At 39.8% G+C, this 24,984-nt stretch overlaps 2 protein-coding genes across 8 annotated transcripts in view; one reads left to right on the top strand and one right to left on the bottom strand.

Moving 5' to 3' along the window:
- agbl4 (AGBL carboxypeptidase 4) overlaps positions 1–11,020 on the bottom strand; it is a 407,773-nt gene extending 396,753 nt beyond the window's left edge. The window contains exons 1-2 of the mRNA XM_020499111.2: positions 10,932–11,020; positions 2,050–2,172 (exon numbers count right to left, since the gene is read on the bottom strand). Coding sequence (XP_020354700.2) covers positions 2,050–2,172; positions 10,932–10,974 — 166 coding nt within the window. The 5' untranslated portion in view covers positions 10,975–11,020. The remainder of the gene's footprint in view (positions 1–2,049; positions 2,173–10,931) is intronic.
- A 5,499-nt stretch (positions 11,021–16,519) lies between these two features.
- Positions 16,520–24,984, top strand: part of elavl4 (ELAV like neuron-specific RNA binding protein 4) — a 70,666-nt gene continuing 62,201 nt past the window's right edge. For 3 of the 7 annotated variants that reach the window (XM_020499118.2, XM_020499115.2, XM_031786002.1), the window contains exons 1-2: positions 16,566–17,062; positions 17,639–17,770. In XM_020499118.2, the coding sequence (XP_020354707.2) occupies positions 17,015–17,062; positions 17,639–17,770 (180 nt within the window). In that variant the 5' untranslated portion in view covers positions 16,566–17,014. Of the gene's footprint in view, positions 17,063–17,638; positions 17,771–24,984 lie in introns of all 7 variants that reach the window. The other 4 variants (XM_031786007.1, XM_031786003.1, XM_020499119.2 and 1 more) reach the window with 2 other exon arrangements.

The raw sequence follows: 24,984 nt of genomic DNA, 5'->3' as shown, positions 1-24,984 counted from the left end.
TGAATAGTCCTCTTCGTTTCTCAATTCCACCAACAAAACAAACCACAATTCTTTATGAACAGTGAGGGCTAAGTCCTGAAAAAAACATATCACTCCTTGTGAAATGTATTGACAGATACTCACCATATGACCACTGAAGTGAAAAATGACTTTTTATCATTTAGTCCTAATAGGAGACCTGTTGGCTTATAAATGGTTAAAATAGTTAGCCTAGCTGCAGTGTTGATTCGTTGAAACAGCAACACAACATTAATTTGACATTAGCGTAGTTCAATTCCTCTCAGTTTCCAACTTTAGTAATGCATTTACTGGAAAGAGATTAATATCAATTCCATAAATCATTCAGGAGAATTTCCGGACCTAGAGACATCTGGGTAATGTTATACATGTTAGCGGATCTCAGTCTGAGAGCTCAACGCCCATTAATCAATGTCTGAGGTCCTCCGAGCATGTCATCTGGGAAAATAAGGAAACTTATTTAAAAACCCGTAAGAAACGCAAGTCTCCTGATTATTTATTAATATCCATATCAACCTCCTAAAACATATGTTTGTCTACTCTCCTCTCTATTCACTCCCCTTTGACAGGCCACATGCATAGCCGTTTTAATCTTCATTTATAACTCGGGATCGAGCATAGCACTCACTTTTAGACAAATCCTCAAATCCTCATGGCTTCCCAGATCTTAGTTAGAAGCTCTTTGTTTATCTCTTAACTTTCAAACCTCTCACCTGTTATGTGGTGCCATGGTGTGACTGACAATATCATATGATATTATAGTAATACCCTATCATATTAATTTCATTTGATTGACAGTGCCGTTCAGTAGTATAAGCTTACCTTAAAAAATGGTGTCTAATAAACCTCTAACCACTTGTTTATTCAGTATTATGTCTGGGAGAAAAACACATAGATTCTTCTCAGAAGTTTCACATTCTATCCAAATAAACAAAGTCAAAAAATAAAAATCAACTTAAAAAGTCTATCCTCTGACAGCTGGGCCAAACAGCACAGAATCACAAGTTAAACTTCATCTCTGCACAGCCAGAAATTGGTTGCCTGCCAAGAATATGAAAGCTATGTCTCATCTGTTGAAGACCCTGAACCTAATCTCCCAGCAGAGAATGATATTGTGAATGTTCCACTGGCCCACTGATTCACTGTCACTCCAGCCCAGAGTCACTCTCTTTGCTGCCCACTTGACCTTGTCACAGAGGAAAGCACTTTATTTTCATTGCAGTGCCATTCATTTGGTTGAAAAGTTCAAAACAAAGGCCATTTACAAAGCATTCTGGAACATATTAACTTGTTTAATTACAGTCTTCAACTAGGAAGATGGACAAGGTAAAAGAGCAGTGACTCACTTAGAACCTTTTAATTTTTTTGTTACCCTTTTCTATAGCTAATTAACCATTAAAAGACACAATCAAAGAAATGATTTAGGCCTAGTTGTATAGAATATTCTGCTTTTATTAATAGGCAATGTTTAATATAATTTCACTAATTCGATAGGATGCAATTCAAATCACAGAAACATATCTAAGGAAATAAAATGGTTTCGTAACTGAAGTATATGAGATCTGTAAAGGAGGATCAGAGGATCGCACTACAAAACAACCTGTTTGGGTGCATGTGGGTCTTCCTGTATATTAGTAAACAATCAAATAAAAAATTAGCTGAAAATGTAATACGGTACCCAGAAATGTGGTATATAGTGACGAATTACCTGTCAACCTACCTTGCACCAGCAGGCATAGCCTACATTATATTCATTATTTACTATAGCCTAAGTCTTATACTGCCCTTTTTAAATTGAGGGATGACAATAATATCATCATAGAATGATCACTTAAAAACACTGGATTGTTTTGTGATCAAAATAGAATTACATAGCCTATAACTACTTAAGCTAGGTAAAGAAAATTCTAAGTTAGCCTAATTAGCGTAGATAAGCCTAGTCTGGATGTATTTACAAATATTGTGATAAATGTATCAAATGTTACAGTAGCTTAAATTGTGATATTACACCTCATTACAGTTTGTACTTACCACTCTCGAAGCAAGCATCAAAGACAAGGTGGCCTTTCCGTGGAACTCCTGTGTATCCTGGTGGAGTCACCATCAGCTTGTTCACATTGCCCACTAAGGCATCCTCTCCTCCAGCTTCACTGCCTAGGACAACCACATATCACTTGTCAAACAACTTCATCTGAACTAATATCTATTAAACACCCCACCATTCTAAGGATATCACATGCGGTAAATATCATATTAAGGCTAGATATCTCAATATTTTCACACTTTGTGCCTTATCAGAAGTAGATACAGTATGACAAGATTTATTTCGTGCATCAAATGTGGCTTGCCTGCCTTATGCATAGTAAGTAAGGCATGCTGTTGGCAAAGCCTTAACTGAGGTCACCTTGCAGAAATATATCTACTTGTATTGTATTAGAACTAAATAAAAACCTCAAGACAACAAAAAGGCGTGAAATGATTTATTTTGGTGTGTTCAGAGATTTCACTATTGTAAACAAATGGTGTTACTAGCTAAAACTTCACAACCTTTAAAAGCTATAGCCAGGTCTAACAAGTGCTTGGTCTGCTTTTTTGACAGGTGCTAAAGCAGGTGGTTAAACAGCCTATGCTATTTGGAGTGAAACAAACTGTCCTTTACCTGCAGATAATGCATGAATAATTATCAAGTGTCCCTGATAGTGTTGCATTTAATTACAGTGCATTCTAGGTAGCTAATATGTCGTGCATGTTAACCTACACATGTGGATTAGGATTTAACTCTATGAACTCAGGTCTTGTAATTGTAGACTAGAAAAGGACATTTAAATGTGGTGTGATGTGCTTGCTAGTCTTGAAGTATTTATGGTTGTGATAGTGGTAGTGACAGCAATGGTATTAATAGGGTTTTCAAAGGCTATGTGTTAGTTAAGGTGACCTATTTTTGGGTGGTTTGTAGGTGTGGAGTCGTTATAGTCAGTGGTGTAAAGTACTTAAGTAAAATATACTTTAAAGTACTACTTAAGTAGTTTTTGTGGGATATCTGGGCCTGGTTGCATAACATCTTAAGTGTTTCTCTTAAGGCCATACTTTAAGGCTTTTACCATAGTTTGAAGGCATGCATGGCAGAAAGAGTATCTGGCATGATTCACTGACTAAATGTCTCTTCAAAGTGATCACATTTATTATGTTAGATAGCAAAACTTCCACAATCAACACAGGATAACAAAATTGCTTCAGAAGAAAATAAACCATGTTTGTAGCCATGGATTTTGCACCTTTCAATGTTTAGCTAAGTACCCAGTTGGTTGATGTTTTCCTTTTGTAAACAAGGCTGATGAAAGCAACATTCACCTCCAGAAATGATGTTTACACTGATATCCATACTGAATTAAGCAGTTAAGGGACCTCATGGGCACCCTTAACTTTTTCACTTAATTTAAGGGGGACATTCAGCTTAAAATGTTTTGTTCAAGTGACTTACAGTTAAGAAAACCTTAAGGGAAAGATGAGGGGAAAATGAACTTCAGGTGTTTTATGCAACCGGGCCCTGTACTATTTATATTTTGGACAACTATTACTCCACTACATTCCTAAAGACAATATGTACTTTTTACTCCCATACCTTTTCCCTTACACCCAAAGGTACTTGTCATTTCGAATGCTCAGGCAGGACAGCAATATGGTCCAATTCACGCACCTATTAATATAACCTATAATATAATATAATAATATAATCATCCCTACTGGCTCAGATCTAGCGGACTAACTAAACACAAACTCTGCGTTTGTAAATTATGTCTGAGTGTTAAAATTTTAAAAACAAGAAAGGTGTGCCGTCTGGTTTGCTTAATATAATGAATTTCATGTATAGCATTTAACTTTTACTTATTACTTTTTCACAAGTATGACAACTGAGTATGTTTTCCACCACTGTACTTAAGTACACTTAAAACCATACACTTTTAAATGATTAGTATCACTTTTACTTGAGTCATTTTCTATTAAGGTATCTTTACTTTTACTTAAGTATGACAATTGAGTACTTTTTCCAGCACTGATTATGTGCTAGTATAGTATGCTAGAGTGAGTGCTATGTCATCATTAGGTGTTTTTAAGCACTCAAAATAAAATAGTTTGAACATTCTGAAAGTTTTGTGGCAGTGATTCAGTTTAGAGTGTTGAAGCCTGCATTCCACCATTGAAATGAACGGGGATAGAATACATTTTATAGTTTATGAGGTAATAGTATAAAAAGCTGAATACAAGCACACTATTCCAGACTGGTCTGCTCGTTTTAGAGTTTGAATGGCGTTTCTAGCTTCAACGGTTGAAGACTAGACAGAATTTTTGCCCATTCAATTCTATGGCCCCTGAAATGCATTGGGATTAATACAAACGTGGTTGTAGTGTGAAAAGTAGTGTCAAAGCAACAGTTCCAATACCAGTCGCCATGTTTTAAATGATTTGCCTAGTTAAATTAAACACTTAAAAAATATATATATTATTCCTTTAATAGGCAACTCAACTGCCTGGGAGAGCATATTTTTCAAGAGTTCGTAAAATTATAAAACCTATTAGTCATTTCTTCATTATCAAATGATGTCTTAGAAGTCAATAACATTTTACAACCTTGTAATTTCCTATTTTATACACAATTAGTAAATAAAAAAAATTGGTAAATTAGGTTCGGTTTTGCACACATTCAAATCAAATCAAAGTTTATTTGTCACGTGCGCCGAATACAACAGGTGTAGACCTTACAGTGAAATGCTTACTTACAGGCTCTAACCAATAGTGCCAAAAAAAGGTGTGTGTGTGTGTGTAGGTAAGTAAAGAAATAAAACAACAGTAAAAAGACATTTGAAAATAACAGGGGGGGGGGGGGGGGGCGTACAAATAGTCCAGGTAACCATTTGGAGTCTTATGGCTTGGGGATAAAAACTGTTGAGAAGCCTTTTTGTCCTAGACTTGGCACTCCGGTACCGCTTGCCATGCGGTAGTAGAGAGAACAGTATATGACTGGGGTGGCTGGGGTCTTTGACAATTTGTAGGGCCTTCCTCTGATACTGCCTGGTATAGAGGTCCTGGAGGGGAGGCAGCTTTGCCCCAGTGATGTACTGGGCCGTACGCACTACCCTCTGAAGTGCCTTGTGGTCGGAGGCCGAGCAATTGCCGTACCAGGCAGTAATGCAACCGGCAGTAATGCTCTCGATGTTGCAGCTGTAGAACCTTTTGAAGATCTCAGGACTCATGACAAATCTTTTTAGTTTCCTGAGAGGGAATAGGCTTTGTCGTGCCCTCTTCACGACTGTCTAAGTGTGTTTGGACCATGATAGTTTGTTGTTGATGTGGACACCAAGGAACTTAAAGCTCCCAACCTGCTCCACTACAGCCCCGTCGAGGAGAATGGGGGCGTGCTCGGTCCTCCTTTTCCTGTAGTCCACAATCATCTCCTTAGTCTTGGTTACGTTGAGGGATAGGTTGTTATTCTGGCACCACGCGGCCAGGTCTCTGATGTCCTCCCTATTGGCTGTCTCGTCGTTGTCGGTGATCAGGCCTACCACTGTTGTGTCATCTGCAAACTTAATGATGGTGTTGTGCCTGGCCATGCAGTCGTGGGTGAACAGGGAGTACAGGAGGGGACTGAGCACGCACCCCTGGGGAGCTCCAGTGTTGAGGATCAGCGTGGCAGATGTGTTGCTACCTACCCTCACCACCTGGGGGCGGCCCGTCAGGAGGTCCAGGATCCAGTTGCAGAGGGAGGTGTTAAGTCCCAGGTTCCTTAGCTTAGTGATGAGCTTTGAGGGTACTATGGTGTTGAACACTGAGCTGTAGTCAATGAATAGCATTCTCACATAGGTGTTCCTTTTGTCCAGGTGGGAAAGGGCAGTGTGGAGTGCAATAGAGATTGCGTCATCTGTGGATCTGTTTGGGCGCTATGCAAATTGGAGTAGGTCTAGGGTTTCTGGGATAACGGTGTTGATGTGAGCCACAACCAGCCTTTCAAAGCACTTCATGGCTATGGATGTGAGTGCTACGGGTCTGTAGTCATTTAGACAGGTTGCCTTTGTGTTCTTGGGCACAGGGACTATGGTGGTCTGCTTGAAACATGTTGGTATTACAGACTCAATCAGGGACATGTTGAAAATGTAAGTGAAGACACCTGCCAGTTGGTCAGCACACGTCCTGGTAATCAGTCTGGCCCCGCAGCCTTGTGTATGTTGACCTGTTTAAAGGTCTTACTCACGTTGACTACGGTGAGCGTGATCACACAGTCGTCCGGAACAGCTGACGCTCTCATGCAAGCCTCAGTGTTACTAGCCTCGAAGCGAGCATAGAAGTGATTTAGCTCGTCTGGAAGGCTCGTGTCACTGGGCAGCTCACGGCTGGGCTTCCCTTTATAGTCTGTAATAGTTTGCAATCACTGCCACATCCGACGAGTGTCGGAGCCGGTGTAGTATGATTCAATCTTAGCCCTGTATTGACGCTTTACCTGTTTGATGGTTCGTCGCAGGGCATAGCGGTATTTCTTGTAAGCTTCCGGGTTAGAGTCCCACACCTTGAAAGCAGCAGCTCTACCCTTTAGTTCAGTGCGAATGTTCCCTGTAATCCATGGCCTCTGGTTGGGGTATGTTCACTTCCTGATTTTCAACCATCTTTGGATGGGTGTTCTAAAAATATATGGGAGTCCGATAAATGAAAACCACATGACATTTTACAAAATGGCATTGGTTGAGATGATAAAATATGGCAAAATTAGCTGCCTGTTAAAGGGTTAAGAACAAATTCTTATTTACAATGACCACCTACCCCAGCTAAACCCTAACCCGGACGACGCTGGGCCAATTGTGCGCCGCCATATTAAGCCAACGCTAGATATGATTTTGGACAATAGAAAAATATTATTATGGGATCATTATTAACTGCCTGCCTGTTATCTTCAATATGTTTTATAACATCATTCAGTACATGAAATGTTATTGTTATTCTAAGCATATGAACTGTAAACGCATTCATTTACATGTATCATATTTATTCAGATCATCAGTCCTCATTTAACTAGGCCCATCTTCCATTAGAGGTAAATTAAGCAGACAAGATGTAAATGAATGTATCCTGTTTTTGATGATAAAAAAAATCTATGCAAATTCCGATACAAAATTTGTTTACTTTAATTGGGCAACTCAACCTGCTGGTTGAAATGTTTGCGATGCATTATCTATCAAAGTTTAAGTTTCTATCAAAGTCATGCACACAAAAGCTTATATCTGGAATCACCATCATCAAACCATAATCTAACTCAGTTTAGGAGCCTGAGATCGCAGCTATATTGAGGGAGTCATACCCTATGGTTATGACAATGTTGTCCTGTCCTTTGTTTTGTTATGTTTTAAAGGTGTATGCTTATTAGGCTAGGTATGCCTATTAGGCTAGGTCTACTGTGAAGCCTAGGCCTACAATGTTGTTTGTAAATGTTTTAAACATTTATTTAAGAAGACCACAATGAAAATAAGTTTTCAAAGTTTTGGTGTCATCCCCTCTTCAAAGGGGGAGACACCCTGGACCCAAACTGTTACAGACCTATATCCATCCTGCCCTGCCTATCTAAGGTCTTCGAAAGCCAAGTCAACAAACAGGTCACTGAACATCTCAAATCCCACCGTACCTTCTCCGCTGTGCAATCTGGTTTCCGAGCCGGTCACGGGTGCACCTCAGCCACGCTCAAGGTACTAAACGATATCATAACCGCCATCGATAAAAGACAGTACTGTGCAGCCGTCTTCATCGACCTTGCCAAGGCTTTCGACTCTGTCAATCACCATATTCTTATCGGCAGACTCAGTAGCCTCGGTTTTTCGGATGACTGCCTTGCCTGGTTCACTAATTACTTTGCAGACAGAGTTCAGTGTGTCAAATCGGAGGGCATGCTGTCCGGTCCTCTGGCAGCCTCTATGGGGGTGCCACAGGGTTCAATCCTCGGGCCGACTCTTTTCTCTGTATATATCAATGATGTTGCTCTTGCTGCGGGCGATTCCCTGATCCACCTCTACGCAGACGACGCCATTCTATATACTTCCGGCCCGTCCTTGGACACTGTGCTATCTAACCTCCAAACGAGCTTCAATGCCATACAACACTCCTTCCGTGGCCTCCAACTGCTCTTAAACGCTAGTAAAACCAAATGCATGCTTTTCAACCGTTCGCTGCCTGCACCCGACCAGCATCACCACCCTGGATGGTTCCGACCTTGAATATGTGGACATCTATAAGTACCTAGGTGTCTGGCTAGACTGTAAACTCTCCTTCCAGACTCATATCAAACATCTCCGACCGAAAATCAAGTCAAGAGTCGGTTTTCTATTCCGCAACAAAGCCTCCTTCACTCACTCCGCCAAACTTACCCTAGTAAAACTGACTATCCTACCGATCCTCGACTTCGGCGATGTCATCTACAAAATTGCTTTCAACACTCTACTCAGCAAACTGGATGCAGTTTATCACAGTGCCATCTGTTTTGTCACTAAAGCACCTTATACCACCCACCACTGCGACTTATATGCTCTAGTCGGCTGGCCCTCGCTACATATTCGTCGCAAGACCCACTGGCTCCAGGTCATCTACAAGTCCATGCTAGGTAAAGCTCCGCCTTATCTCAGTTCACTGGTCACGATGGCAACACCCATCCGTAGCACGCGCTCCAGCAGGTGTATCTCACTGATCATCCCTAAAGCCAACACCTCATTTGGCCGCCTTTCGTTCCAGTTCTCTGCTGCCTGTGACTGGAATGAATTGCAAAAATCGCTGAAGTTGGAGACTTTTATCTCCCTCACCAACTTCAAACATCTGCTATCTGAGCAGCTAACCGATAGCTGCAGCTGTACATAGTCTGTACATTGGATGCAGTCTATCACAGTGCAATCCGTTTTATCACCAAAGCCCCATATACTACCCACCATTGCGACCTGTACGCTCTCGTTGGCTGGCCCTCGCTTCATACTCGTCGCCAAACCCACTGGCTCCATGTCATCTACAAGACCCTGCTAGGTAAAGTCCCCCCTTATCTCAGCTCGCTGGTCACCATAGCATCTCCCACCTGTAGCACACGCTCCAGCAGGTATATCTCTCTAGTCACCCCCAAGACCAATTCTTTCTTTGGCCGCCTCTCCTTCCAGTTCTCTGCTGCCAATGACTGGAACGAACTACAAAAATCTCTGAAACTGGAAACACTTATCTCCCTCACTAGCTTTAAGCACCAACTGTCAGAGCAGCTCACAGATTACTGCACCTGTACATAGCCCACCTATAATTTAGCCCAAACAACTACCTCTTTCCCAACTGTATTTAATTTGTATTTATTTATTTATTTTGCTCCTTTGCACCCCATTATTTTTTTATTTCTACTTTGCACATTCTTCCATTGCAAAACTACCATTCCAGTATTTTACTTGCTATATTGTATTTACTTTGCCATCATGGCCTTTTTTTGCCTTTACCTCCCTTCTCACCTCATTTGCTCACATTGTATATAGACTTGTTTATACTGCATTATTGACTGTATGTTTGTTTTTACTCCATGTGTAACTCTGTGTCGTTTTATCTGTCGAACTGCTTTGCTTTATCTTGGCCAGGTCGCAATTGTAAATGAGAACTTGTTCTCAACTTGCCTACCTGGTTAAATAAAGGTAAAATAAATAAATAAATAAATAGTCTATCAGTAAATAGCCCACCCATTTTTACCTACCTCATCCCCATACTGTTTTTATTTATTTACTTTTCTGCTCTTTTGCACACCAATATCACACCTGTACATGACCATCTGATCATTTATCACTCCAGTGTTAATCTGCAAAATTGTAATTATTTGCCTACCTCCTCATGCCTTTTGCACACAATGTATATAGACTCCCCTTTCTTTCTTTTTTCTACTGTGTTATTGACTTGTTAATTATTTACTCCATGTGTAACTCTGTGTTGTCTGTTCACACTGCTATGCTTTATCTTGGCCAGGTCGCAGTTGCAAATGAGAACTTGTTCTCAACTAGCCTACCTGGTTAAATAAAGGTGAAATAAAAATAATAAAAAAATAAAAATGCATTATCCACATGTGTGGTTGTATTGTGTTTTACATTGTCAAATAAACCTATATTGAGGCTAAACACACATATTTTGCAGAACAATCATTTTTCAGATAAAATGTTTTATTGGTGTGCCAGTTAAAGGTTAAAGTTGTTATGGTGTTTACGGTTTTGGTATTAGAGATTCCAGCGAAATAATAATAATAATAAGCATGACCAGTTTGTTTATAAAGCAAAGCACACCTAATTAAAACCCTTACGATGACGTGTAGCCACAGCCATGCTATTACCATAGATATATAGGGAACCACTACTTCTTGTGTCTAACACAGCTACTTGCCACAGCCAGTTGCTGCAAGAGGCAGCTAGTATTTGCTAGCTCTGGTCCTGGGCGTTGTTCGGTTGAGAGTACAGCAGAACGACGCTCTGGACCAGAGCTAGCACTAGCTAACGTTAGCTGCTAAACTCAGTCACAGTCACAAATCCCGCACATTAGATGCATAGCAAGTAGTCTGTCCAGGCAGAGTGTTTACGGCAAACACTTCAATTTGCTGAACATTTTCATCCTACTAGCTAGTATTATTTATATCAGGTAGCTAAATTAGTAGCTAGCTAACTAGAAGGTTAACGTTACCTAACAAAATAACGTCGTTAGCTAGTAACAAGCTTACTTAGCTAACTAGCAAAGTGATGTTTACAAACGATGTTGTGTCGGTCTAGGTGATTGATGCAGCAGTCCAGACTCATTCATAACTAAATGTGCAGCAACCTGCTATGCACTCTCATGCACTTGAATATAGGTACTATAGGAGGTAGGTAGCACTACTATTTACACACCAGCGTCGACGTCTCTCATGTTCTCCTCCATCTTCCTTTCCATTTTTGCACAACACACCAGCGCACAACGCTGGCTGAGTGTTGCCACGGCAACGCAGTCTAGGGATAAGGACAGGTGGGAGGGAGTTGGGTGGTTTCCACTAGCTTCCAGTCAGATTCCTCAGCCACAAAGTCTAAATTGGTTACGAGCCTACAACAACTATTTGCTTTGTGGTCTGCATTTAAGGTTAGGGTTAGGCAAGGGTTAGTAGCGTGGTTAGGGTTAGGTTTACAATTTAATTTTAAGAAGATAAATTATAGAAATGCGCAGAGTTTATAACTTTGTGACGACCCATTGGGGTTGCCCTAAGCAAGTCAAAAGCAGGTGCAAGCTTCAAGAAGAGCATTACATTTTAAGATACATTTAAAAAATCTCTTTCAAAATGTAGAACTCTATTTTATTTACCCAACGCATGTTATACACATGGTGTCAACTACAAAGACCTGAACATATTATCCATTTATAAGAATGATGGTCAAATGAGTTGTAGTTTACTGTGAAGGGGTAGGAAACATAATTTGGGTCAGTATTTCCCCTGGGACTCTAATTACTAATGAAACATGTAAAACGATATAAACTCACCCCTGACCTGTTCTCAGGTGAGAACTTTTTAATAAATGTTATTTTTATTATTACTCATTATTACTTTTTATTACTCATAATACAAAAATCAACTTACATTGCTACATCAAAAATGTCTAACAAAACAAAACACAGGTATTAACAAGAAAATACTCAAACATACAAAAAATATCAATAAAATAATACAGAAATAAACAATTTTAGTGCAATTGTATTCACTCTGAAAAAAATCTTATTATAATGATTCAGGAAAATAGTATTCTTGTTGTTATTCACTGGGGTTAATGTTTTAATTAGATTTGTAATTTTGGTATCGCATTTTGGAATTTTTGTTTGTGTATGAAGTATATGGCAACAAGAATGAAAAAAATGTATAATCATGTCAGTGGTCTTGTTATCACTGCAATAGTAACATATTATATCTTTCATGTCAAAAACATAGGCAGTGTTCATAATGGTAAATAAGTATTTTGCAAGGTTTTCCCAAAATTCTGATACAAATTTAATTACATTTTCTGACACAAATTTAAAGTGAGACAGATTCTCACCTTCTTTTTCACAGAAAACGCAGATATCATCAATAGCCACACATTTGGATATCATAGAATTACATGGATATATCTTATGTAAAATTTTGAAGTGCACTTCCTTAACTTTGTTTGGTATACAGTATTTGTAAGGTCTTAACCATGCATTTTTCCAGGCAATGTCAGGAATAAGCATGTTCCAGAAAATGTTTCCTCTCGGTGTAAGTTGGTTTTGTGAATGAAGAGTTTGTCTTATATATTTATTACAACAAGATCTCTCAAATAAGCCCACGCCTTCCAATCTGAGTTCTGGATAAACTTTGTGATCATTACCAAAGCTAAGATGAGTTTTCATTAGTGTAGTTAGACCACTGGGAACAGCATTGATCACAGAAATAAACGCTCTGAAAGGTATTGGAAACTCTTTCAATGTTATAAATTGTTCATATGTGAACATTTTACCCTTGTTGTCGAAAATATCAAGAACAAAGTCAATATTCCTCTCATGCCAGCTGGGGTAGAACAATGATTTTTTTCCTTATAGTTGAGTCTGAATTATTCCACAAAAGTGCTTTATGTGGGGAAAAACTGTGCAGGAAACATATTTTCCAGGCCATTAAAGCTTGTTGGTGAAACTTAGCCAATTTAGTCGGTAATCTTTCAGGAATATAATTACATTTCAGTAAAAATTGAAGACCTCCCAATTTATTAAACACATTATTTGTTATGAAATACCATATTGAATCAGTATTGATCCCAAAAAAATTCAACCAGTTTATCTTGAAAGTGTCTCTTTGTAGCCAATTATTAAATATATGTTTAGTTCTCTTAATTTTAGGAGAGAAATTCAAATGTTGTCTGACTAAGTGGTTTTTTGACAGATGTATTCCTAAATATTTAACACAGTCCTTTACAGGCATATTTTCTATTTCTTTATCATCAGAGTCAAATAAACATAATATTTCACATTTAGAAACATTCAGAATTAATCCTGATGCAATAGAAAATGCAGTTATAGCATTAAGGGCATGGGCAACCTGGTCTTTGTCTCTTAAGAAAAGAGTAGTATCATCAGCCAGTTGGGAAATTTTGATTTCTTTGTTAAAAATGGTTAAGCCATACAAATTTATTTACTTAATTCAGAATATCTAGAGATAGAAGTTCCACAACCAAAATGAATAGAAATGGCGAAATTGGGCATCCCTGTCGTATACTTCTGTTGATACTGATACAGATGAGAACTTTTGTCCTGTAGGTCATGAGCTATGTCGTTGCACTACTAGTCTGTTGGTGTGAGCGCAACCATGCTGTTTTTGAGTTGTATAGTCAAATGTCTTCTGAGAAGGTATGTTTGTTTTAAGTTGGTTGTTTATTTCGATGTATTTGGGTCCAAGAAATACATTTTTTTCATTTTTTAATCTCTGGTAGTGGAAGTAGCCTTATTTTGGAAATCTCCACTAACAATGTGTGCTCCTTTCCCCACTTAACTGTTTAGCTAACAGAGAGAACATGGTAGGCTACAGAGCCTGAACATGTAGCATGATTTTCGATCGTGATTTTAGAAATGCAATGTTTCGCTGTTGCCAATGGCCCTAAATTATCTACGGATTGATAAAATGTGCCCTATCCAGAAATTGCTCCATTTCCTGGTTGCAAATATTTTTTATAGTTTGCCTAATTTCAGATTGTGACATGTAAGTATAGTGTAAAGTATCATTGTACCATCTAACCCGCTGTGAAATATATTTTCCTTAACCACATTTTTTTTCTTCATTTTCAGCTGATTGAAGCTGGTGTACAAAAGTAAAAGAAGCAAAAACAAAACTTAAGCATGGAAACCATAGAAATAGTGCACATAGAACAGATCTACTGCTTCTTAAACTTGCTTTCATTGAGTGACAGACTTATAACTCACATTTATGTCACCCAAAAAGTTACATATTGCAGCTTTAAAGCATGAGGATTTCTATCCCATTCATAAATGCTAACTACCTTTAGCGCCTATTGACGATAGTAGGACTGTCTTCTGGTTAGGAGAGTTTCGTTAAGAGGCCTGACACTTGCTATAAACGTTAACACGCATCGCTTGCTGTACAGTTTTGGAAACAAGCAACTTGTATTTTATATCAGCAAGAAATACATTTATTTAAAAAAATATATATATATATATATATATATACACACGGTCAGCTGCAACTGTGTTGAAACCAGTTAAAACAGTGTAAGTGTATATTTTGCATTTGTGAAATTAAAGTATAGTGCATTATTTTTCTAGAACCGTACCGCAATTGAGAATTGATTCATGTTTAGATGGAGTATTTAGCTGTTTTTGGCTGCCAGAGCCAATTTGCCTCGAAATGATGTACATTTCTTGGACTATATGGTTACGTTAGGCTCGTTTAGTCCATTATTGGGCTAGAGGCTTTCTAGATAATTGGAGCATATGTCATTAAGCCAATTGCTTTCCATTATTACCGCCACACCTGATTAGCTGGATCAAATGAATGGCCATATGACTCCAGAGCAAGAGGCATATAGACTTTCTGTTGCTTATTTTCAAGTTATAAGCTTTGTGTAACAGGAACAAATAAATAAGGCTGGGAGGAGGGCAATGATTGTTGTCCCTGTGATCATATTTGATAGCTACAGGCAGCTAAACAACTAGGGCGGCATTATTATTTCTTAAATTATAAAGAACAGTGCTGTGCAATATTTCCAGAAAATTGAATAGCTGTCCTTCATGGCATGTCATCCCTTAACTCTAACCAATTAATGGGCTCCATGGTGCTGGATTTATTTTGGGACTGATGTTCAATGAAATTACTGTGAGACGAGAAACAAAAATATTTGTACAGTCATTGATATTCCATGCCTATTTTTGATATGGGTTGTTAGTGATCATGTTTTGAGGAGACCATTCCACACTGCTCATAGCAGAACAGGAAAACAGGAAACCCTCAGGGAAAGGGTTTTGCTACTACACAAGATATATTTTCAAATGCTCCTTTCAATGCTACTATTTTAAAATATTTGTATTTATAGCATGACTGAAATTATTTTTTAAAACAACTTCTCTTAGTGATTGCTTCTAGTCTGTCTTTTCCTGTGGAACACCATGTATTTTCATATACAGTGTTGGTACAGGGAAACCCTTTTTAGTTTGACCATGTAGGGACTTCCAACATATAAAGCACCATCAACGAAAAGGAAGTCATGCAAAATCAAAAGACAGGACATAGGGGACTGGAAAGAACAGGCGGCATAAGAGACCATCACTATGGCGACAGCAATCAAGAGACTTGGGACTGAGCAGGTCAGAGAAGAGGGCTTGAAAGGCAGCTGACAGAGAAATCAACCCTCAGACTGGATGATTCAAGTGACAGCTCATCCCAGAGTACAGGTGGCCTGGCTGTCCCCAGAGAGACTGTTTTGAGAAGCCAGTTGTACACGGTAACAGCCTTTGTGAGGTAAATGTAAGAATAAGGCCATGATAGAAAAAAAACACCTAGTAGTTGTATTATTGACTAGTGCTGTATGGTCTCAGTTGTTCTCTAGGTATGTACGATTTCAGCCATATTCTTACTCTCTCGCCTTCTAACTAACTTTTACATATCCATGCAAGTATACACATCATCACACGTTCAAATGCACAACATTAACAGCATTAGGAGAGAATTGCAGACTGTCTCTCTTCTCTGCTTGCAGTGACTCTGTCCTCTCCTGGCTGTGGTCCATACCAGCAGATGGTCTGGTGTCAATGGGCTGCTATTAACTGGCCACAGTCCTCTCCTGGGGCCTGGCAAAAAAAAGTACATACAGTGAGTGCACTGGAGACAGACAAGCCATGCTGCTTGTGGAGGTACTGACACTTTTTCACTATTTTAAGATGAAGTCAAACCAAACTGATGAACGGTATCATCACGCAGTTTATTATATTCAGTAGAAATACATCTACAGGAAATTATATTATGTTTCTCTGTAGTAACACTGGAATTACTGTCATAATTGGGTTGTATAAACATGCTTTTACATAGTAATTGTAGTATCCCAAGCCTTAAGTGACATACAGTGCAAACCCAAAGAATCTGACTCAAGAGAGATGGTACAGGTGACTGTATCACAAATAACATGTCTCACACCAATGTTCATGTTTTATGTGGCTATTTGTTACTTGTCATGCTGAAAAGGAATACACTGAATACGCAATAGTATATTTATGGTGGTGTTCCATCATCCTGCTATTAAGTGGTCCTATTGAGATGAGGACTAGGCAGAAAAGGAGAAGGAATGGGCCTGATCCCTGTGTCTCATGTCTTATACACATACAGGAAACCGAGAGAACAGGCAGATGTGGTGGCGTCGCTGTTGTTAGAACAGTCTTCCCACCTTGTGGTAGCAAAGTGAACTGTAGCTGCCTGCATGAGAGCGTGAGCAAGCGAGTTGGGGGGGAGAGAGCGACACAGAGAGATGGAATGAGAGAGAGAGGGAGAGAAAGGGCGAGAGAGAGGGAGTTTAAACTAAGAGCTATGTTTTGGGACAAACTAATCTGCTAGAGAGCAGTGTGAGGATCGGAGCGCATTGTGTGAGCGAGTGTGCGGTGGACAGATAAGGGAACAAGCCCGCCAGCCCGACTGCTTGTTTTAATGTGCTGACTGGGGAGATAAAAAAAAATATTGACTCTTCAGTCGTGTGCCGAGACCCTGGGCACAAGCGCCACATACACCAGAGGTGTACCAAAAAAGGGGGAAAAGTGGACAAAAATCTGACACTAAACAGATATTATAGAGGATTTTTTCCCCCTGTTTTTTAATTAATTAATTTTTTATTTGTTTTTTCCTGGGACTGACTCCCATTTCCAGTAGAAAGAGGGAGACAATAACTGAAGGAGAGCCCTTAGAAAATAAGAAAAGGACGAAAAAAGCATTGTCTACAAGATGTTCGAAATCAGCCGAACTCTCAACGCTGCTTTGTTGAGCAATGAGGTAAAGAAATTGTCTTTGTTTCTTCTCACCTCCCCAGTGTATGTGCTGCCTACCATTCTGTGTTGTGTATTATAGTGTGTGTGCATTTCTGTGCTCATGGTTTAAGTGTAAAGACGCAGGGTTGATTAATGCTTAGCCTGTTATCCAAGCTTGATGGTTGGCAGTAGAAAAGGATCACTACGCTTCTCACTCATTCTTGCTTGCAGTAACAAATGGGATGCTAGGCGGCTGGCTGTTTTATTTCCCCTAATTTCCCCAAAACAAGGTAGCTATCAATGCTAAGCTTGCTTGAGGAATCGCCCATCTTGGGCTCAAAATGTGTGTACGTACATATGTGTATGAGCGTATGATTGTGTGCTTGTGTGTGGGTGTGTGTGCATATACACACATGCTTGTGTGTGAGTGCATAGTGTACTGTGATTGCCCTCCTCTTCCCCCCTCTCTCTTCTTTCGTCTCCTCACTCCCGCTATCCTTTGCCATTCTGTTTCTGTCCTTCCTACCTTCCGTTTCTGTTCTTCCTTTCTCTCCCTCTCCCCCTCTCTCTATCTGTGTGTGAGCGTGCACTCTGTGAGCAGCATCTCAAGATGATGGTGCGGTACCCCCAGCTCTCGGGACTAGCCACTGCTGACGGCTCCGTCCCTGAGAGGCTCTCGCCGCTATTTCCCAGGGATCTCCCATCCACCCAGATGGGGTCCAGGTCAATTTTGGTAAGAGGATAGACAGAAATATCTCACTCTTAAAACACTAACAGGAGATAAAAGACAAAGTGAGAGAGAGCAGTAGAGAATAGATCAATTTAGGAAGATGACTATCCCCAGGAATTGTATTAGCAGCTATTTACATGCTTGTGTGTGCTCAAAAATATCCGCCTACTTTGCCTTATTTAACCCTCTGTCAATCAGTCCGTTATCTTGGGAGTAAGAGCGGCAGAGTGAATTTTCAGTGTGTATGAATTCAGTGGAGCAGCCTCCCTGTGTGCGTAGTTTGCCAATGCCAGCATCTTTATGTGAATTTTGTATGTGTGTAAGCTTATCCGTTATGTGCATGGACATAGTTACTGCAATATTTATAAACAATTTATTTGAAAAACATTTTTTACATCTGAAACAGATCAAATTAGAATATGGAAATGAGCATGTAATATGGCGTCAGGTAATAGTTTTTCATTGAAAAGTGTGGGGTTGGGTACATTACTACATTCACCATGTTGACACTCGTAACTGCAGATGTGATGTGGGGCAACTTAGAAACACAGGGCTACTGCAAGAACAATGAAACCTTGCTACAATTATGAAATACTGTAAAACATAAATGTTATCTTTAATACCTGATGCTCTGTATGGACAGAATATACAAGTATGGATATAGTGTAATTCAATTGTTTGACTTTTTCTAACATTTGTTTAGACAGGGTACTGATCTGATTTCTTTATGTAATGAAGATGGTGGCTCTTAGTGGCAACTAAGTCAACCTGAAGTTAAACCATAACGCTATATTAACAGTTAAATTCTGTGCGTAATGAGAAGAGGAGGCAGCAATGTACCTACATTAAGTATGGTCTTTGAGATAATTTATTCCAGTCTTCCTCGTTATTGTTAGAACGTGAGTCTACAGTATGTGCTGTTTATAATGTAGTGTAGTTCAAGGGGAAGAGAGGTATGAGAAAACCCTCACTGGAAAACGTTGAGAGAAAATCCCTTACTTGGTGCATTACATCTACATGAAACTGTGGGTGTCTAATCTGTGACGGGCTCTCATTCGGCTTCCCTTCAAACAGGCTCAGCTTCCCACCCTAGAGCTTTCCTGAATTTAGCAGAAATCGTTGTAATGCTGACAGCATTGAGGTCTGCTGTTGACTGTATGCGAATGCAGAGGAAATGTTTGGTCATCCATAAAGACTTAATGTTCTTATTCACCTGGCAGAACTGTCTTATTCACTCACAGACTATTTTCGCATACACAGTCATGCTATCTAGCTACCTGTAAAGAATCCCAGTAGTTATACTACTGAGGAAATATAAACTTAAATTGCATATGACAAGTAGATTGATGCTGTGATATCTCTTTCACATATAACAATAGTACCACACAGTGCCTTAATTTCTGCTGAAATTAAAATTGAATAGTAGATTGTAATAATAGATAGTGAGGTTATGGCAAGTTATTAAATCACCTCTTACAAGCCTTTTAATTGCAACACGTGAAATGATTTTGCATTTGGGTTAGCCAAAAAACTTGATGTGGATGTTTGTATTCATTTTCATTATATCTGACTGAGTAGGCAGACAGTTCTAAAGCTATGATCAGAGTAAACGCAGACCCTGTTTTTATGTGATCCCGAAAATGCACAAATACGATGCTACTTCCTGTTAAAATAAATGTGAATACATGAGTTGTATGTAAATCAGAATATATGAGGCGTGTCTGGGATTCTGATTACCCTGGTTAAAACTGACCATCGTTACAATGATTAATGGTACCTTCATTAAGCACAGCTAGATCATTTGCATACATTAGATAAATGTGCTGGAAGATTGTTGAGGCGTTGCTCTTGGAGAGCTGGATTGTTTTATTCTTTTGGTGGATGCAAGGCATAATATTATGATACTAGAGACCAAAATGTTTAGTTCTAGATGTCTGAGCTGTCTTACGGAGTGAGCTGTGTAATACCACTGTATGGATATGCTTCAGTATGAAATCAAAACTGAAGGATTGACATAATTAAATCAAACGCAATAATAAAAGGTTGTTATTATACTGGTATGATACTGAACACCTTCAAATATATTTCAAGGGAATCCAGTATAGCAAAGTAATAAAGCAAAATACATAGCTTGCTAAATGGCTACAGTCTAGAACAATGTCCCTGTAGTCCAGGCAGCCATTTGTCAGGCTCTAGGTGAGCTAGAGAACATTGTGTTTAAAAGGATGTCTAACATGTTCTAAAACTCTACTGAGTTTTCTATCAGAACCAATGGATCCAGCCAACATAGACTGGGAGGAGAACACGCCATTCAGAATATCAGCCATATTGGTTGCTATGAATAGTCTAACAAAAATCCAAGAACTTCAGCATGGATAGTAGTCAGAGGCAGATATGGGTGAGGAATAAATTAAGATTTCTTAACTGTCTGTTTTGAATGCCGTTTATTTGTGAGCCCCTGATTACTGTCGTCATGCAGCTGTTGTTTTTCATAACACAGTGCTTTCTTTGGTAACTCCATTCTTCAGTAAAAAAAAAGGTTAGATTTACCTTAACTCATTTAAGGCATCGTCACGACAAACAGAAGCAAGGCGAGTAGAGGGAATTGTACAGCAGTTGGCAAAGGCATATTGGCACCCCATAGATTGTAAGGGTCATCTCTATTTCACAACAATGATTAGCTCTTTCCATCTGCCGCTTCCATCACTTCCTCCTTTCCTGATTGCAGTGTTTCTCTGGTTAATTTACCCCAGGAAATTAGTTAATTTAAGCTCCACAAGCCTGCCTTTGCTGTTACAGGTGCAATATACAGAGGCATGTATCATCTCTGAGAGAGGCAGTGCACTGTACCAAGTAGGTAGAATCACCCACCTAACTGCGACACAAAATCATATCTCAGATAATAAGGCCATAGATTGATATCGATTAACTTACAGGAGCATCATTTTAGGATTTACTATTGGTGAATAATGAAATTAAGAAATAACCAGGATTTGTTTCATGGTGGATTTGGACCAATATTGAGTGAACTGAACGAAGATCTCAATTGGTAACATGTCAATACCAACATGATTCATTGAACCATATGGGTTCACCGGATTTAGTGATTGTGTGCCAAGACACACAATCACTCAGTGTGTGGTTGTCTGAAAATAAAGGAACGCTTCCTTTTTCAGCAGAGGTACCAGAACCTTGCTCAATCATATGTGGCTAGGTTAATGCGATTTGGCAGAGCTCTCTTCAGTTTTAGGAAGAAAAGTGCTATTTCTCCTGCAGGTCAATCAGCGGTCATCTGCATACAGCTGCAGAACTACAGCCCATCTCAAACTGCGGCACTGCTGTTAACTACATATAGGCTGTGGAACATTTTATCATAGATTATTGCAGTGTGGGTCCACAATTTTTATTGTTATTATTTGTTTGTTTATTTCACCTTTATTTAACCAAGTAGGTCAATTGTGAACAAGTTCTCTTTTACAACTGCGACCTGGCCAAAATAAAGCAAAGCAGTGCGACAGTTACACATGGGATAAACAAACGTATAGTCAATAACATAATAGAAAACTCTGTATACAGTGTGTGCAAATGAAATAAGAAGGTAAGGCAATAAAGAGGCCAATAGTGGCGAAGTAATTACAATTTAGAAATTTACACTGGAGTGATATATGTGCAGATGAGGATGTGCAAGTATAAATACTGGTGTGAAAAAGAGCAGAAAAACAAAAGCAAATATGGGGATGAGGTAGGTAGTTGGTTGGATAGGCTATTTACAGAAGGGCTGTGTACAGCTGCAGCGATCGATAAGCTGCTCTGACAGCTGACGCTTAAAGTTAGTGAGGGAGATATAAGTCTCCAACTTCAGTGATTTTTGCAATTCGTTCCAGTCATTGGCAGCAGAGAACTGGAAGGAAAGGCGGCCAAAGTAGGTGTTGGCTTTGGGGATGACCAGTGAAACATACCTGCTGGAACACGTGCTACGGGTGGGTGCTGTTATGGTGACCAGTGAGCTGAGATAAGGCGGGGCTTTACCTAGCAAAGACTTAGAGATTACATGGAGCCAGTGGGTTTGGCAATGAATATGTAGCGAGGACCAGCCAACGAGAGCATACAGGTCACAGTGGTGGGTAGTATATGGAGGCTATTTTGTAAATGACATCGCCAAAGTCAAGGATTGGTAGGATAGTTAGTTTTACGAGGGTATGTTTGTCAGCATGAATGAAGGAGGCTTTGTTGCGAAATAGGAAGCCAATTCTAGATTTAACTTTGGACTGGAGATGCTTAATGTAAGTCTGGAATGAGAGTTTACAGTCTAGCCAGAATCCTAGGTATTTATAGTTGTCCACATATTCTAAGAACCGAACAATAAGGCTGTTAGAGAATATGCTGAGCTAATTACGCCCATAAAGAAACTAACTGTTGGGTCAGGTGGCCTGTGTGGTATAGGGTATGCTTTGTCAGCTTCATGTAAAGAACCCAGTAACTGTCCAATGAATGGCAATCACACTGATCGTGTCAAGTCAATGCCATCATAATTGATTTCTGAGCCGGCTGTGGTAGCTACTGTACTGTGTTCCTGCGTGGCAGGCAGGGCCGGGAGGGCAGGCTGGCAGTGCCACACTGAGAGGGGGCCAGTGCTGCAAGGGGGGCCTGGTGAGCAGCAGCTGAGCCAGTGTCCCGCTGGGAGCCGTCACCGCTGAGTGGAGCAGGTGTCTCCAGCCAGGCAAAAAGCTTCTCTAAGCCAGAGGGGGGGCAGGGCCGACCACAGCACTGTTTGCCCCGCAGAGGACAGGTGGCCCACTCTCTCTCTCTCTCTCTCTCTCTCTCTCTCTACTCCTTCACAGTGCCTCCTCCAGGGGCTGTCTTTTAATACCCAGCCACCCTATTGTGTAACTTGTCCTCCGAGTACATTTAAGTGTGATCACATTAGCATGTTTTGCTAGCAATGTCACTGTCCATGGTGCTGAAGGTCCAGATAGATATACAGGGGGAGGTGGTTGTCATCCATAACACTTAGCAGAAGGGTCAGCTTTCTGAATACAGGTAGCCTGACCTGGAAGTAAGTCTGTGATTTCACCCGTAGAGAGGCGTTTGAAGACTAGAGAAACACAGAATACAATTATGATGATAGTTTGAAAACCATGACTTTGAGAACAGAAATTGTAGTTTGACTGTTATGTCAGAGTGCTTAAAACTTACAATAGTTTGAAACCACAAATTTTAATAGCAAACATTACTGCTTTTTCCTCTTACAACCCCCAAGAGCAGTAATATTGTGTTGATTAAACCGACATTTCATTTTAGAGCCACTTTTATTTACCAGTATGCTTACTGTGGCCATTGTTTCATATCTAATCACAGTTATTTCACGGCTGTTAACAGAGTAATTAGAAAAGGAACAACGTTGAAAAGTTTGGAGAGAAAAAATGGAATTGTGTTGTCTTTATTGCCTGAGAGCGAGGTTTACTCTTGTCTGTGTACACACAGTAATGAATGTTACTGTTAATTAGAGTGGAACGGTGAAAGGGTATTGGGGAAAACAGACACAGCTTTATGCCAATCTCAGTCAACTGTTTCCGTACACTCAGTTCCAGCAGCATAAACATGGGCCACACCACCAACCATAACAAAGGAGGCATTACCCAGCTTGAGCCCGACTGACCAGTGTAGTTTACTATTGTAATCTCTCTTAGCTGACTGGGCTCAAAATCCCAAAACACAACACAAGAAGTGGGGTGGAATGGGGACACCCACGACCTGCGGATTCCATCTTTAATAAAAATAACAATGACGCTCTAGTCAAGATTATCTCCTCACAAAAGACACATTCTACCTTTTCAAGACATACAATTGAAGTGTCTATATTATTTTTAAAAAAATGCATTTTAATTGTATTCAAAATTGCATTGCACATTATGATGCATAAGAATATAAAACAAAAAAATGTCAGTCAAATGGATGCACCTGCTATTCAAGAGCAAATCAGTATCGGGCCTCCATCTTAAGAGTAGAGATTCAAGAATGCTATAGATCACAGCTACTGACCGTTGGTGAAGTGATAAATGTAGCCAACACCTGAGCAATAGGCTGTGGCTGAATCTTGACATAGTTTCTTAGCACATCCCTTTTATTGATTTACTAATTGTATGGGAGCTAGAGAGTGACTGCGGTCATGAATAAATGATATGTGCCTGACGTGTACATTACTGAGGAAGACCTGCGAGGCCAGGCATTACTTCCGTAGACACATAGCGGTTCTCTTCACAGCCCTGGGAAAGCATCATCCCTACTAGTTTTCCAAGCCATTAATAATTCATCCTTTCTAACAGCAGCATTCAGGTTTAAATGTGTTACCATGGAGTCTTCCTAGAACATCAGTGACAAGACTCTAAAATAACCCAATTTAAAGCAGGAGAAAAGCGTATTTATGTATGGTAATTATTCCTTAAGGGATTCTTCTCTGCTGCGCTCTCCATTCTCCATTTCTTTACTCTCCTTATCTCGTTCTCTATCCTCCTGAGAAAGAGCGTGCGCGCGTGTGTGGGATGGGTGGGGGGGCTTGTTTTTTCAGAGCAGTGTTTCCCAACTCCAGTCCTCGAAGGCAGGTTGATGTTTATTGTCATGAGTCTTGCCCTGGAGGCAGAACGGAGTGGTTTCCGCTGGATGGGCCAGCTACAAAATAAAAAATTAATGAAAACAAAAATGTGTTTTTTGATCATAATTGAAGGTTAGGCATAAGGGTTAGCAGTGTGTTTAGGGTTGGGTTTAACATCAGATTTTATGACTTTGTGGCTATGCCAGCTGGAGCTGCCTCCAGTACATGAGTAATCTCAATAAATGGCAACCTGCGACCTCAAGTGTTCCCCCAACACCACACACTTTTGTTGTAGCCACAGAAAAACACACCTGATTCAGGGGGCTGTATTCATTCCTTTCATAGCTAGTGTAGAAACACAACATAATTTATTAATGCATTGCGTTTTATCAAACATAGGTCTACGCCTTTCTAAACAAGGGGTTTTCTTGTTTAATAAAACACAGCTACTACAACACACAAGGTGAAGCTATTCGACAAGGATATATGCTGTTAAACTAAAATACTGCAGAGTTAGGCTAGCATTGTGCACTCGCTTTCCTACTAGCATCATAAGGAGGAGCAGTAAACCATGAAGTGACATTTAGAAAGATGAAATGTGCAGCGTGGGCATGTTAGAAGGGCT

This window comes from Oncorhynchus kisutch, linkage group LG13, assembly GCF_002021735.2.
Source record: "Oncorhynchus kisutch isolate 150728-3 linkage group LG13, Okis_V2, whole genome shotgun sequence".
In the NCBI taxonomy this organism is placed as follows: Eukaryota; Metazoa; Chordata; class Actinopteri; order Salmoniformes; family Salmonidae; genus Oncorhynchus; species Oncorhynchus kisutch.
Note: the sequence above shows the minus strand (reverse complement) of the source record. Positions and strands in the feature narration are given on the sequence as shown.